The sequence below is a fragment of the Harpia harpyja genome, chromosome 13, assembly GCF_026419915.1.
Source record: "Harpia harpyja isolate bHarHar1 chromosome 13, bHarHar1 primary haplotype, whole genome shotgun sequence".
Taxonomy (NCBI): Eukaryota; Metazoa; Chordata; class Aves; order Accipitriformes; family Accipitridae; genus Harpia; species Harpia harpyja.
This window is the reverse complement of record NC_068952.1, coordinates 39,633,272-39,648,190: the sequence shown is the minus strand read 5'-3', so window position 1 is coordinate 39,648,190 and position 14,919 is coordinate 39,633,272. Positions and strand designations below refer to the sequence as shown.

The following is a 14,919-nucleotide window of genomic DNA, read 5'->3' as shown; positions in this document are numbered from 1 at the left end:
TACAGCCTCACATTTGCTGTTTGTGTGTACGTACACTTGATCAAGAATACACGTATTTATGGAGGAGACTAGTGACAAGTAACTACTTACAACAGTCCTGCCATACAGCTATGCCTTGGATTTCTCAGCAGCACTCTACCCTTGCATTTTCTGACAAAACAAAGCATGGTGTAGAGAAACAAGCACCTCTGAAGCGATGCTTTCAGACACCATTTCATTTTCTGCTGATTGTCATCTCTTTACAACTGTATTAAAGCTGCAAGGGAAGAGACAGAAGATGAACACTCATCTAGAAAACCCTGCAGACACACCAAAGGAAATGGTTTATACAGCAATAAACCCACTTCTTGAAGTAAAGCTTTTAGTACCGCAGTTCATTAAAAAAATTAAACTCCTTTATTTGGCAACTTAGAAAAAATCAGGGCTAGCACAGTAACGCAAATAATGATCATACTAGTTTCATCTTCCCTCTCCCCCACTCAATCCATGGTTAAAGACTGCAACTTTGCACTCATTACTCCAAATTAGCTCAGCTGTAATTGAAAAGACAGACTTAAACCCGGTGCCAGGAGCAGGTCCTGCACTTCATTTCGACATACGCTTCCCAGGAGAAGGGATGGGACAGCTCAGCTGGATTGAAGGGAGATGACTGATGGTGCTTTCTTGACTGGACACAAGAACACCCACCGGATGGGGCACACCAAATTGTCATATTTTGCCAGTTCTTGCTTCAGCTCCTTTTGTAACCGGGCTGTCCTCCCACAGGCTTGCATGCCGACTGCCTCGCTTGCTTCACAGCAGGCCCAAAGGGAGGGACACTAACAAAATTTGGTTAATGAAGCAAAACAGGCCCCTGAGCAGGACAACTTCCCAGCACTGCAGAGGATGCCTGCTTGGGTTTCAGGTTCATCCTCATTTGAGCCACTTCTTGCAGTCCACGACCAACTCCCCTAAAGCCTTCCCCTGCCCTAGCACTGAAGGAGCAGCAGGAGAGGTGCCGGCAGGACAGAGCCCGTCGCTATATATCTAGGTGAAAGCTGGAAGCTGCAGGCTTTTCTTGGTGCGCTGGCAGTTGTTTGGATTTGTACAGAAATGGTTTGTGGCACATGGAGTCCATCAGAGGAGGGTAATACTGCCTGTAGCAGAGGTACGCAAGCACGAAGCCGATCACTGAGCCAACCAACACATCTGTGGGCAAGACCAGAGGAGAGTTAACTTCCCCTTACCTTCCCAAGCTTCACGATTGAATTCTCCAGCAGGCAGCTTTTCAGCCTGCTCAGAGCTGAGCTGGATCAGCGACTTGACCCTTGGCTATAAAACTAAGCTTGGCATATATTTAAAAAACAAAGAAAAAGGCATTATCACCTTGCAGGCAGCAAAAAAATTACTACCGGAGGAGTAAACAAAAAACCCAAGTTGCCATCACGGGCTCTGAACACCTCTGTGGCACTGCGGACCCCCCCATGCTCAGAGTGCCCCCCCTCAGGGCACCCGGTTGTGCCCCCCGTCCAAGTCTGCAGGCAGACACCGACCCACCTTGCCAGTGGTGCTTGTAGTCACAGGTGCGGGACACAGCGATGAGGGTGGCGAGGAACAGCGGGAGAAGGAAGGCGCAGAGCCGCAGAGCCCTGCCTCCGCGGCCGGGAGCAAAGCAGCGCAGCTTCCCGGCTATGTAGAAGGCAGAGAAGGCAAGACCAGTGAAGGCGACTGAAAGAGAAGCATGTCGCTTCAGAAACAGCTCCAGGCTCTGCTGTGGGCCCTCAGCCAGACCTTCACCCTTTCCCCTGCTGGGGTGGAAGGGCTGCAAGAGGACGTCTGTCCTGCCCACGCAAACCAAGGGAAGCACCAGCTCATGAGCGAGGGAGGAGCCATAGATGCTGGTACTTGGCAAGCATCCCTCCTCCCAGGAGCTACAACCAGCTTCAGATTACATTGTCACCCCATTGCTTTGCAGAGGGAAAGTTGAGACCCCCAAACAGACCAATGAATGTAGACAAAGCCACGGGGTGCATGAAAGCAAACCCAAGCTGCCCTCCCCACGGGCATCTACTCACCACGGTTTGCTGTCTGGGGCTGCAGCAGGTAGGGGACGCGGAAAACTTACACGAAGCGTGTCCGCTGGGGAAGCTTTTACGTCCCTCAGTCACTATGCCAGGGTCGCCTGTGCACACCAGCTCTGCATTCGCTCGTCCGTCGGGGAAGCATCGATAGAAGAAGTCCGGCCGTGGCCTAGGGCAGAGAACAAGGCACATAAGCCCTCAGGTGTGCAGCGCTCCCAGCACGGTGCTCAGGAGACATCTGAGCACCCAGCCCTCCCACGGAGCACCCACATACGAATGCGGTTGCCAGCTACCTCGCACAGCTCCCCCCGTTGTGCAAAGGGAAGGCGGTGTGACCCAGGCTGTGAGAAATGCAAAACTGAGCATCGCACCCAGCTCCACTCCTGCCTGGGCAGGCAGGGCTCGGCAGACGAGAGCCAGGCTGCAGCAGCACACCCTCACTGGCCCACCACTGCTTGGCAAGACCCAGTTTAGACCCTGAGGATTAGCACTCTGCTGATCCTCCCCATCCAGCCCAGCAGAGCAAATGCCTTACAAGAACCAAATGCCCACACGGCTTTAATGTGCCTGGGTTGCACAGCCTGCGGGCACACCGGAGCAAACCTCTCAGGCTGTGGCTCAGCACAGGTAACTTTTTGCCACCCTGACCACCTGGCCCGGGGAGATGAAACCATCCCATCCGCTCCCTGTATGCGTGCCAAAGCGCTCCTCCCTGGTGCTGGCCTGAATGAGCCCATCTAAACGATGCCTGGAGACAGCAGGTCCCCACCAGTGCTTGTTCTAATATTTAATTGTCTTTATAGCTAGAAAAAACACATTCTTTCCAGGCTGAGCATGTCTAACTACAGCTTCTAGCCCTTGGTCCTGCTGCTGTAGCTCTGCCACTGCGCAGACGTGCCTCCCCTCCCCGCATGGCGCAGCTAGGAAGGAGCCAGTTTCTCACCTCCCCACAATGAGCTTCAGGGCATTTGTGAAAACCCCGTTCAGGGCAAGAGCAAGGCTGGCAGCTAGGAGAGAGCAGAGAGGTCACGTCAGCATCATCCCCACCTGAATGTGCAGCTTCGAGGCACATTCAGGCACGGGCAGTGCTCAAACTTCAGCTGGAGCCACACAGCTCGGCTTTGATACCCCTGGCACAACACTTGTGCCCCAGCAAGAGCAAAGGACTCATCTGTGAGACTCCTGGCTCACAGCCACAGCATCAGGGCAGACCCCTCAGGGGGCTGCAGCTCTCTGGGGTAAGGAGGAGCTCACCTAGGCAGGCTTCCCGCGTGTCTTCTCGGTCAGCATTCATGAACACCCTTGCCAGGACAATGAGCAATAAGGGAGACAGAAATGCGATGAACTGTCACAAAACGAGAAGATTGTTAGGTGTCTGTTAGCAAAGCAGATTTAAGCACTCTCATCAGAACACAACAGCAGTTGCTCAAGAAGACTATACACTTTCCTTCGCCAAAGCCAAGCAACAGCCTGTCCTCTCTGCACACAATTACATTTCCATCAGAAAGCAAATCCAACCCCAGCTGCAGTCACAGCAAGCCCTGACTAACCCTGTGCTCCCCAGAGCACAGCCATTCCTCCTGTCTGTCATCCAACGGCAGTGCCTCACGTACAAAAGCCCACGGGCTGCTGGACGTTGCCTGTGCCGAAGCACGAGAAAAAAAATACCCCAAGCAGCATAAATAATGCAGTGCACTAAAAAGCCCCTCTCTGCATCCCACTCCTTCCTGTGCTTGACCCACTCAGTGCACACACTCAGCAGAGCAGCGGAGCCTTCCCTCCTCTAAGGAAAGCCCAGCAAGTCCTCAAGCCCTCCCTTCACAGTATCAGCCGCAGCACCTCAACTCTCCCCATCCCTGCAAGCACAAGGATTAGCTCTTTGTCAGCAGCACCCAAGCTGCTTGTCAGCAAAAAATACAGGAGCTGCTGATTCAGAGAAAACCAGTTACCATTCACATCACCTCAGTGGCGACTGCCGCTGCGGGATTTCACCCCGGGGACGTCCACGGTGTGTCTGACAGGCTCCCAAGGAGTCTGCTACCACCTGAAGTCTGGCATATGTCATGCTTTACACCGCCAAATCCAAACGCTACACCAAGGTTTTGTCCTTTAATGTTTAGTGCCCACCTCTTGCAGAAAATCACAAGTGCTATTTACTAATGAAGTGGATGTCATGCCCAACCCAGGAGCCACAGCGTCTCACCGAAGCACCGCTGCTTCAGAGGAAGAGACAACCCCTTTAATGGACTGTTGCCTACTTGAAATCCGCCACTTATGGTTTTATGTTAAACCCTTTTAACAGAGCCCAGAGACCTAGGGAAAACATTTTTGCAATAAAATGATAACAAAACTTTGCTGAAAACAGCTGCTTTCAAGCAAAATGCTCCCTGACAGTGAAAGATATGCTCTAGTCCATGATCATAGTAATCTGGATTTGAAATTTATTACGAACGACAGCGAAAAGTCCTCACAAGTTTTTATAAACTTAGTTGCGATCCCAAAGCCACCCCTGGATGGTAAAGCCTAAAAAGATGGCACAAATTGACTGGGAACGTTACCTTGTTTGCAGTAATACATCACGCTTTTGGTAACACGCATTAAGAGCTACAGGCATTTGCGATACAAGTCTTTTAGCCAGCAGCTTCGCTTTAAAAGGCTGGTTTATAATTAGAGAAAGAAACACGTAAATGCAGGAAACCGCCGAACTTACAAACATGGGTACCGTGGGTACGTGGTCCACTTCTACGTACGGGTTTTTGTAGAGCCACATCTCTTCAGGCTGCACCACTCGCTGAAACGGAGGCAGAAACTCCATGACCCTGGAGGCGAAAAAGAAAAAAAAAAACAAAAACAAAAAACCAAACGCATTTTTGGGGCAGGCAGCACCGGCAACGGGCGACAGCCGGGCCGGGCGGGAGCTCTGCCCCCTCCCACCGCACAGGGACGCGGACCCGGGTCTCCCGGTGCCTTGCCCGCGCCCGGCGGGGTGCGGGAGGGCCGGGACCCAGGAGCCCCCCCACACACACACACTCACACGAAGGCGGCCAGCAGCAGGGCCCGCACCGCCGCCTCCGCCGCCAGCTCGGCCGCGCCGCCCGCCCGCGGCATGGCCGCCCCGCCCCGCTCCGCCCCGCCGACGTGGCGCCACAGCCCTCCCCGGGGCGGGCCGGGCCGGGGCGGCCTGCCCGTCCCTTCCCGCCCGCCTCGGGGTGCCGGCTCCCCTCAGGAGCGCGGCCCCGGGCAGGGGAGGCGGCAGGACGGCGTTTGCCGAGTCCTCGCCCCGGCACAGGCCCCCGCCGCGACCCCCCCCGGCCTTAAGCCCCCGCCCCGTGCTCCTGCCCGGCAGCGGGGAGCCCCTGCTCGGGCACCGAGATGGACGGACGGACCAGCCTCTCGTCGTTTGGAACATTCAGAACGATTTATTGAAGTCAACCTCAAGCAAAAGTTCAGATCAGTGGAATGTCATTAAAAACCTTTCCAAATTAATCCTCACGGAAGCAAAAACACATCTGAATTCCAAAGTATTTGTAAAATAAAAAAGGCAACATCTCAGTAAATATAATGTACAAAAATTATAGGTTCCTACCATCACACACATTCAGTAAGAAGCTAAAATATTACAGGCAATTCTAGATACGCTATAACTAGTCGACAGTAAGCTATCTATATACAGGTTAACCAAGCTTTACAGGTTTCACACTATGCAAGAGAACATAGGCCGAACAACAAAACCCCCAAAATATCGTATATCTCAAAGTCTATGCGGCAACATCAAGTCATAATACAGTAATGCCCCAGTGGAACATCGCCAGGGAAATTTAACACTACTTCGTTAGTGTCAAGAGCTTCTAGTCAACTTCCAAAAACTCTTAAGATATCGACTTCAGTGAATATTGATGCTTTGCTCTTAAAGACTCGAGTGATTTCGTTAAAATAACATTTCACAGAATCTACAAAGTTTGTTACAGATAAACAAAGTCTACAGAAATAACGACTCTACAAAGGTCATCCTTACAGATAAAGAGTACATGGGAATGGAAACGGAATCTGCAGGTATCTGTGTTGTGCAACATCACTCGCGTGGAAACGAACGGGTGTCGTTTCTCACAGCCACCCCAGGTATGCGCACACCCCTATACGGAACAAAACCCCTTATTACCAGCCAGCTGAAACAGTAAGTTATCACCTTGTTTTCTGTGGCAACGCGATCGCGATCGGTTTGTTTGAAAAGGAAAAGTGACGCCAGAAATGAGATACAGCTCGACCAGTGAATAGGAAACGTTTTTTTTTCATCCAGTCTCTTTATAACCCAAAAGCGAGTGAGAACTGCTCAGGAGGGTCCAGTGCCCGGCTGTGCGAGGACGTTCTGGGGGGGGACGACGGGGGGACCGCGCACAGCCACCTTGTCTTCTGGAGCTGGAAGAGACAGCGCTAGGGAAGGCAGCTCGCTTCTCTCTCATGCACAACCCCCCCGGGCAGTTAGTACCACACGAGAAACAGTGAATGAGTGAATGGCTTTGGCAAATTCATACGCGATTTCCCTTTTTGATTTCACATGAATTACAGAAGTCTTCTATGCAAAGCACAGATAGTTTCAGCTTAACAACTCCCCTCTCTCCAGAGCAGTGAGATAGCCCCTCACAGGGGTAATAAGGACCTGAGCTTGGCACTCAGGAATAGAATATAATAGGAAACAGCTTTTTTTTTTTTTCTTTTTTGCCTTTTTTTTTCTTTTTTTTTTTTTTCTTTTCTTCCTCAGAACAACATTGTGAATACATCCAAAGTGTAGGAGTGTATCATAAGTGCAAATGTTTTTGCTACACAAAGATAAGTGGTAAGGGAAAGTTGATGGAAAACTGAAAGCGAACGGACAGCATTACTCCAAGGTTGCCGTCTCTCATGCAACACACTTCTTGAACACACACAAGTCTGAGACAGCTGCTTTGAAAAACTCTCCCATTTGCCATAGATTCACTGTACAGCGGGAGCAGAAAGTAACTTCAGGGAAGTCAAAGACATTTTCAATGTAGTATACAAAAAAAGTTATGTATAAATAAAAAAGCTGTATAAGGAACCGCAGAGCTTCAAGTACATTAAACCCTGAATTCAATGAGGCAGAGGTTTCAATGTTAAAGTGACTACTTCGTACCAGCGTTGGACATCCCCCCTCCCACCCTCCTCCCCCACCCCACCCACATATTTCTGTAAAGTTTCAATATATACAGATTTTATGCTCATTGTTAATTACGTCTAGTAATTGTGTCTTTCCCATTCTATCCTGAAATTAAGATACAATAAGTTTTTTAGCAGAAAGGCCAAAATTAAACATTCCAGCCCTATTACTCCATTCTAACAGATTCTCTAAGACCATGGTGGTGACCAGAGAAGGTAATTTGCCCACAAAATTGCCTTTAACATTATCCTTCCTGAGCTGCAAATGCCTTCAACAGTCTATTGATAGGACAAGTCTATACTAATAATCTGAAAGCTACAATAACTAATGCTTGCACCATGTATTTAGAAAATGGTAGTAACCAGCCATTGCACCATTTGGCCATGGTCTGCAGAATGTCTGCGCTGTGCTAAGGTGCAAACTGTAGAGTAAAAAGCTCCAGTAAACAACAAAATCCCGTTAACTTTGCAGAGCAGCTCGGACACTGCACTATAGAGAGCGCACAGGCGACAGAGCTGAAGTCAGGTGTTCGCCAGAAGCGTGGTGCTATCTCAAAAATTTAGAACAAAAGTAAGGGAAAAGTGTGACAGTGCGTTCCCGTTAAGGAACAACTGATGGCCTTAAACAGCAGATTTAAGTTCTCAACTGAAATCACCAGCAGTTCTGTGGACTTCTTCCAGGCCTCAGCATGAAACGACCAAACTATCCAATGCTACTTATCTTATTCTAGAGACCATACAAATTTAATTCAGCACCTGACTCCCCCTCTGCTGATGCCAATTAACCAAAACAGCTGCTAAATCTTTTCCTTACAAAGGAATTCCATTATTGTTATTCAGATTGCAAAGATGTGGTTAAAATGTCTATTTTAACATTTTGTGTTTGGCATATAGAACAAACCCCCTAGAGTTACCAAGATACTTTGAATTAGGTATTTTCTTATCTCAGAATGTTAAAAGTTTTTTTGAAAGATTCACCTTCTCTCCAATAGCGTGAAATCCAGTTCAGACTTTTTGTTCATAAGTTGTACAAGCTTATAAACCAATCTCCTATTTTCCCTTTTAAGTCCAAGCCCAGCTGCTGGCTATTATTAATCTTTTTTTGGTGGAAAAAAGGAGCACCTGTAAGAAGTTTGAAAACAAAGTTAACCAAGACATCAAGTGGCATGGCACAGGAGTAGCAGCAGGCCTCAATTCACAGCATTTTACAAGTTTTTAAAAGCCTTCTGTGAACCTTCACATGTTCTGCGATACTCAGCGCACCGGCACGTCACAGCAGTACGTCTCACGTGGCGACTGATGGTCCATGGCTCTTCTCTGCTCCCTGCCACGTCAAACGCTAATGAGGGCGTTCTGGTGCTACCGCACCATTTCCCTCCAGTCAGTAAGTCACCACGGACGCAGAATAAAAAAGCATGTAGGTGCACTCACACAATAGCATATCTGCAATATTCAGAATGCTCTGACTTCCTAAGAGAAAATCATTTGAACATTACCAAGCCTAATAAATAATATAAAGTAAACACATCGGGCCTTACAGACACTGTAGCAAGAGCTATGTTTGGAATTTCTGAAAAGGGTTAAACACCCCCAGTAAGAGCTTAAAAAGAGACATTTATCACACAAAATGTTAAGAAAAATAAAATCCTTTTTGTAAATTTTTTTTTTGTAAAAAATACTAAAATATAGCACTGCTTTCAAGCAAGATTAGTGTTTCAGACATTCACTGTAGTATGGACCACAAGATGAAGTGCTTTATAGATCCCAATAGCCCTCTGTACCATGAACTGACCCACAAGATACCTGCAGTTATGCCACCCAAGACACCCCCAAGTTTGTAAGAAAGGCATCTGCAGACGTTCAGAAGACGAACTGCCAGATCAGTTAAATGGCACAGTAGCAGCTTAAAGAGATTGTAGTGTATTTTGTAATTTTACAATTGCACACGAAAAAATTTCCCCCCAGTACATAAATTTGAGGACGAGAAGGACACCAGCCAGATGCAAGACATGTTCTAAAATCCCACATGTACTTTTTCAGCCTACTATTTTCTTGAACTGAGAAGTCACCATGTTCCTGTAGGTTTATGTAAGCAGTTTTCCAGAGACAAGGTTCTTAATTCTTAATTCAAAGGCTTAATTTAGCCAGATGCCAGCAACACTTGATATTACTTCTCTTCATTCAGGATTATTTTCAATACCCATTAGCAAAAAGCTAGCACGAAGTTAGCCAATATCAGTATACAAGTCAAAAATACACTCTAACTATACCAGGGCAGGGGGAGACGCACAGTGCTTTGTAAGACTGTGGGCTAGGAGAGGAGGTTCACCAAAGACTAACTTCAGCCTGGGGAAACTAGTCCCCCTAGGCTCCTTGGACAAGAAATGGAGGAAGATAGGTTTTCAGAAGAAAATCTGGAGCAGGAGCCTACCTAAGCCACTTCAAAAGCCTCACTGAAGGAGCCTGTCTCTCTACTGATTAACAGAGGAAATCTAAGACAGAACTGTCTCGTGAAGCTGAAGTTGGCTGCTGTTGAATACGGCCCGTTACCCAGATAGAAAATACCCTGTTCATTGAAGAAGTGCTGAGATTTTTCTTAGCTCCATTAACTATGAAGATTAAAGTTAGAAGAAGATCTCTCTCAGCAAAAAAATCTAAACATTCAATCAAAACAAACACGCACATGGGTCAGATTCCTTAAGCGCTCAAATTTCCTTTGAAACTAACGGGAGTCTGAGAAGGTGGCAATAAAGAATCACACTAATATAACTGCCATAAAACAAGTGCAGACTTGGCAGATGACAAATACACACGCACAGAACAATCCTCCATCTAAAGAAGTCAATGGCAGAGCTCCCACTGGTAGGATTAAGACTTCAGTTCTGAGCGTGCTGCAGTATATGATTGAGGCTGGGAGGCTCTCCTAACTGGGAAGGTTTTCCAAATTAGGCGGGATAAAGAAATAACCATTGTGCAATTAAGCTCTTTCTGAATTTCCACCTGTCTGCAAACACCGATTATAGCTCTCGAGCAAGGAACCATGATTTCTTCCCTCCTTAAACAATGCTAGCTCTCGTGTTACAAGCACTTCCAAGAAGTCATACACCTGATTTCTTATAGGAAAAGCTTTACAATAATATTAATAAGTTAACATGATATATAACCTACCTTCTCAAAATGCCTTTAAAAGTAAGTACGGGAATGGAGGCATTTCAGGGTCACCTGGTCTGAAACCCACATCTGTCTTATGGCATCTCAATGTTACACAGAGTGGGGAGGCTTTACTAGTTTTCATAAACTAGACATAAAAGTTATGTTGGCTTTGCTATTTTGTTTTTAAAGACACGCTGACCGATCAAAACCAGATCTTCAATACCCTTTAAAAATTAAATAAATAAATATGTTGCTATGCTTTGCTTTCTACACTCAAAGAACATATTTTAAACAGAATATTCTTTTCACTGTCAAAAGGTCTATGTTTTTCTTTGAAGGCCAAGACGTTCCTGGTTTCCAACAGTAAGAGCTGCTGTAGCACATTCGAGGGTAAAAGAAAGACCAAACAATAAAAAACAAACACCACTGCCTGCTTCCGCTTGCTAAGATTAAATGGTCCCGTTCCCAGTTCACACACGATGGCTCCGATGACAAAGACTGAATGTGTCATAGCAGTCTCTTCAAGTTCATCGCCTGTTTGCCTCTCTTCTCCCCTGCCTTGTTTGTTTTTAACCAAATTCACTCCTTTGCTTCTTCTACAGGATTCTGTGATTCCAATTTGCACTTTATCTTGCTCCAGTACTCAGGTGCCACAGGAGATGTGGGGTCATGTGCAGAGCAGCAGAGACGGCCATCCAATGCTGATGCCACCAGGGCTCCCTTCTCGTGATCTTTACAGAACGAATGAGGGCAAAACTCACAGAACGACACTGCAGGATTGCTACAGACGTCGCACTGATGCCACGGACATTCCCACTTTCCTGAGGATGGGAGGGGAAGGGAGGAGAGAGAGACAGGAAGCTGAAATTAGTGCATTTCGGGGACAGCACTGGCCTTTAACCCTTACTCCATGTTGTAATTGTTCAGATGAAGTTCAGAGAAATCAGCTCTTACTGTAGTTGCTACTTCTGCTTCTCATTTACAAGAATCTGACTGGAAACAGTTCTTAGTCATTTTCCATTTTTCAGGCCTCACTTGGCTCAAAACATTGTTGCATGCATAACCAGAGCTTAAAATAGTTAGATCAACCTCCTTGGGCATCAAGACACCAAACGTCCTTGCAAGATGGAGAGTTTGTTTTGTACTTTTTTCTGATTTGTGAACATCTCTTACTGATCTGGACACAGTATTTGCTTAGATGGGCACCTCCAAGTTAAGTTTTAGTTCAACTGCAGTGTACTTTAATGTAGAAGACTGAATGCATTAACTTTGAAAAATAAGTGAAAAATGGCTCAGAAAAGAAGTAGTTGTGTAAAAATATGTTTGAGCATAAAAAAACCCCAGATCCCCCAAACCATTCAGACATGTGTTTGTATGACCATGTGCTGAACTCTCAGACTGCAAAAGGTATACTGAACATAGCAAAAACAGAAAATCAAAAGCTTCTTGCTGCTGTGTCCAAGACTTGCTGAAGTCCCCTTTGGCTAGGTTACTGTTGAGAAACAGAGAGCACTCTCCTTCATAGGGACATGACACACCGCATTTACAGTGTGTCAAGACCCACGTCACAAAGAGTGAGAATAGCACCAAGATGGGACTCCAGACCTCTAATGAAGTTGTAACTAGCCCATCTGGGCCAGGCTAACCCCTACACTCCCAAACTTCAAAGAAAAACAAAGCCAAACAAAAAAACCTAACTGAAGTTGCTCTTGGTGCTAAGATGCTATCATTTCTTTCTCCAGCAAATAAGCTATTTTGAGGATAGCTTCCATGTTTCTAATCTGCTGAAAAGGCATGTGACAGATTCAACTTCACTCATGGCAGCCTTTTGGTTAATGTAATCATAGACTAATCTGGACTTCCAATTATTTTCACCAAACTCTTTGGAATCAGGAAGATTAAAGAGATAAGGACTTCTACAAAATCCTGCAATCGGATTAAGATGTCGTATTGCTGAATAATTTGAGCCCTAGCTACAAAAGGCTATGCCTTAACATGGAAAAATTCACATGGAAGAGACATGCCGTCAGGATACAGTAGATAATTTAAACATATATACTGATTAATTGAGCCCTACACATCACGCTTCCTACGTCAGTGATTTCACCTGTCATTTGATTTGCGCCTGGTGACTTCGGGACATCAAGATGTTGCTCATATTTCAATCAAAATAAGAGGAGAAAATTTGATCCAAGAAAGAGGTGCAACAAGAACATTAAAAAGTATTAAAATGCCTCTCTGTCCATCAGTTCTCATTTAGGAACACTGCTGCCTGACGTATTTCTAAAAATGAGTGGTATTGCAAAAGCAAATATGCTGCATTTAATGTAAATGAATGCTGCATTTCAGCTCAAACATTGTTTTGCTGCAGGAAAGAAAAGATGAATAGGAAGCCATACGATTGCCCTTACCAAAAGGTGGTTGAGTCAGGTTAAGGCATAGGAGGTGGTATGCTTTGGGACAGTCCTTTTTATCACACATGACCAGTTCTCCCCCATCTCCACACTGGAAACAGTTGTCTTCATGCATCTGCTTCTGTTCTGTTTTTATTTTCCGTTTCTTCTGCTTTAATTTTGCATTCTTCACCTTCTCTTCATTTGCGGTTGCAAATGCTGTCTAGCAATTACAAAGATCACAGCATACAGTCAGTTTATAAACCCCTTGCATTAAAATTAATTTAATCAACTTTGGGTTAGTTTTTGCATTCACTATGCTTAAATTAAATCCACTCAAAGTTTTTAAGGTATAAAAGCCAGAACGCCCATCCCCATGTATCTGAATTAACACAATTTGGTAAATTAACTTCACCCTAGACACTATAGCACTACAGTGCATAACTAAAGTCTTCAGAGACTTTCAAGGGTAGAAGATATTACACAGACTAAAGTTAAAAGTTAAATAAAACAAACAACCTCTCTTTGCCCCACTCTCACTAGATCTCTGGATTTGGGAAGAAAAGCTTCAATTTTCATCCACGTACCTTTGGACGCACTCCTAGGAAACCACTGCAGTTTTCTGCTCCACAATGACATTCAGTCCTACCATTGCCCAGGCAATCCAAATTATAATTAAATGTTAACTCCATTCCTAAAATTTAAAGAAAAAACAATTCACCCACACAGACACTGAGGAAAGACAGGCTTGTGACAATAACATTTCATTAGCATTTATCTCTTCATAGTCTGTGAGATCTAGCAGCAATATGTTTTAAAAGGGCAAGCTTGAAATAGTGCATTGATTTCACGAACTCTGAAAGTAACAAATCCTGCCTAGATCAGACATAAGTAGCAGCTATACTATCATACAGACCCAGTTAAAATGACAGATCAGGTAAAACACTTAACATGGAAAGAAAATACCACACCAGACCAATACTGGTGAAAGCATCAAAGCTATGGTAAGCATTTACATGACACAGAGTTAACACTGTACTTAGCAGCAAACCTGTAGTTAGCTTTAACAGTAGCTTTCAGCTTCAAACTATTTCTAACTATAAGATCCCTGTTACAACTGCAACTCAAATATTTGTCTCCAATGAATGACAAAGCTCCTATAAATGTCACTGGTACTAAGTAACTTCAGAGAAAAAAAAAAAAAACGTGGCCAAGTTAGGAACTTAGCCATTTCAAGACAAAAGTATACATGCAAAGTAGTGCCATCTTTTTACCTGCAGGAATATCACAAAGAGCAAATAGTCCAACTCTAATGTCACCATTCACTGTCCATTTCTGTGTTTCACAGTTTGGATTACAACTATGGTTCATAAAACGAGAATAATTCCCCTTTGGGCCAGCATCTATTATCCGGTCCTTCAAATAAAAAGACAAAGACGTATTTAGTACTTACAAAGAAAAAAAGGTTGCCTGCTGACAAGTGACCACTAATGGCTAAGGCAGCAAAAAATATGCCTATTTTAAATTAGTTAAAAGTGGTAAGTTTTCCCTGCAGAGTTAGTTTTATGAAAAAGTGTCTGAATATTTCTTCTTACAGAATTGAAATAGGCACAGAGTGCACAACCTCTGTTTCATCTCTTCACCCATTCCACTTGGAAAAGAAACACAGATGTTATCCTCCTACCAACACCCCAGTGGGTGGAATGATGCTTCTGCCAGCAGTTTGCCCCTAGTTTCAACCATAAACAGTTTATATTGGACAAGACATAATATTTACCTTTGTTACAGTTAACATATAAAAATTGGTTACGCTGTTTTCATGTGCACGTTTGATCCGCAGTCTGCACTCTTCTTCATCAATTAGCTCACCAACATATTCATTCACAAATTCACCCTGAAAAAGGAAAACAAAGAAATCCATGCTTACCACTTATGATGATGATAAAGGGAAGCAGCACAGAAAAAAGCATTTCCTATAAAAATATACTCGATCATCACAAAAAGCATTAAACTTTAACCATCTAGTAGGCAAGACATGAATATGTGCACCAGGTATTTGTTGTCTAAACAATAAGCCCACTCAAAATAAAAAGGCAGCAGAGCCAAGCACTGTTTCTGTATTCGCTACACAAGCCATGTTT

General features: G+C 45.1%; 2 protein-coding genes across 10 annotated transcripts in view; both read right to left on the bottom strand.

Moving 5' to 3' along the window:
* Positions 1 to 373: 373 nt before the first annotated feature.
* PLPP5 (phospholipid phosphatase 5) lies at positions 374 to 12,886 on the bottom strand. 4 transcript variants are annotated; one of them, XM_052805679.1, is made up of 7 exons: positions 12,797 to 12,886; positions 4,771 to 4,879; positions 3,315 to 3,405; positions 3,004 to 3,067; positions 2,105 to 2,229; positions 1,537 to 1,707; positions 374 to 1,188 (listed from the first exon to the last, which is right to left on the bottom strand). In XM_052805679.1, the coding sequence occupies exons 2-7, from the start codon at positions 4,873 to 4,875 to the stop codon at positions 1,019 to 1,021; spliced, it is 726 nt and encodes a 241-aa protein (XP_052661639.1). In that variant the 5' UTR covers positions 4,876 to 4,879; positions 12,797 to 12,886; the 3' UTR covers positions 374 to 1,018. The 4 variants fall into 4 exon arrangements, with proteins under 4 accessions (XP_052661639.1, XP_052661637.1, XP_052661638.1 ...); XM_052805677.1 differs by lacking the exon at positions 12,797 to 12,886 and adding an exon at positions 5,095 to 5,178; XM_052805678.1 differs by lacking the exon at positions 12,797 to 12,886 and adding an exon at positions 5,095 to 5,178 and having other exon boundaries at positions 1,537 to 1,668.
* NSD3 (nuclear receptor binding SET domain protein 3) overlaps positions 5,457 to 14,919 on the bottom strand; it is a 53,132-nt gene continuing 43,669 nt past the window's right edge. For 5 of the 6 annotated variants that reach the window (XM_052805660.1, XM_052805664.1, XM_052805659.1 and 2 more), the window contains 5 exons: positions 14,556 to 14,672; positions 14,053 to 14,194; positions 13,366 to 13,472; positions 12,797 to 13,001; positions 5,457 to 11,206 (listed from right to left, as the gene is read on the bottom strand). In XM_052805660.1, the coding sequence (XP_052661620.1) occupies positions 10,965 to 11,206; positions 12,797 to 13,001; positions 13,366 to 13,472; positions 14,053 to 14,194; positions 14,556 to 14,672 (813 nt within the window). In that variant the 3' untranslated portion in view covers positions 5,457 to 10,964. Of the gene's footprint in view, positions 11,207 to 12,796; positions 13,002 to 13,365; positions 13,473 to 14,052; positions 14,195 to 14,555; positions 14,673 to 14,919 lie in introns of those variants that run through there. The other variant, XR_008237902.1, reaches the window with a different exon arrangement.

Excerpts from the sequence above, each read along its gene's own strand:
- PLPP5 (XM_052805677.1), bottom strand. The coding sequence starts at position 5,168 with ATGCCGCGGGCGGGCGGCGCGGCCGAGCTGGCGGCGGAGGCGGCGGTG. Across the intron at positions 4,880-5,094 it reads CTGCTGCTGGCCGCCTTCGT|GGTCATGGAGTTTCTGCCTC; the intron begins GTGAGTGTGTGT and ends TTTCGCCTCCAG. Across the intron at positions 3,068-3,314 it reads CACGCGGGAAGCCTGCCTAG|CTGCCAGCCTTGCTCTTGCC; the intron begins GTGAGCTCCTCC and ends GCTCTCTCCTAG.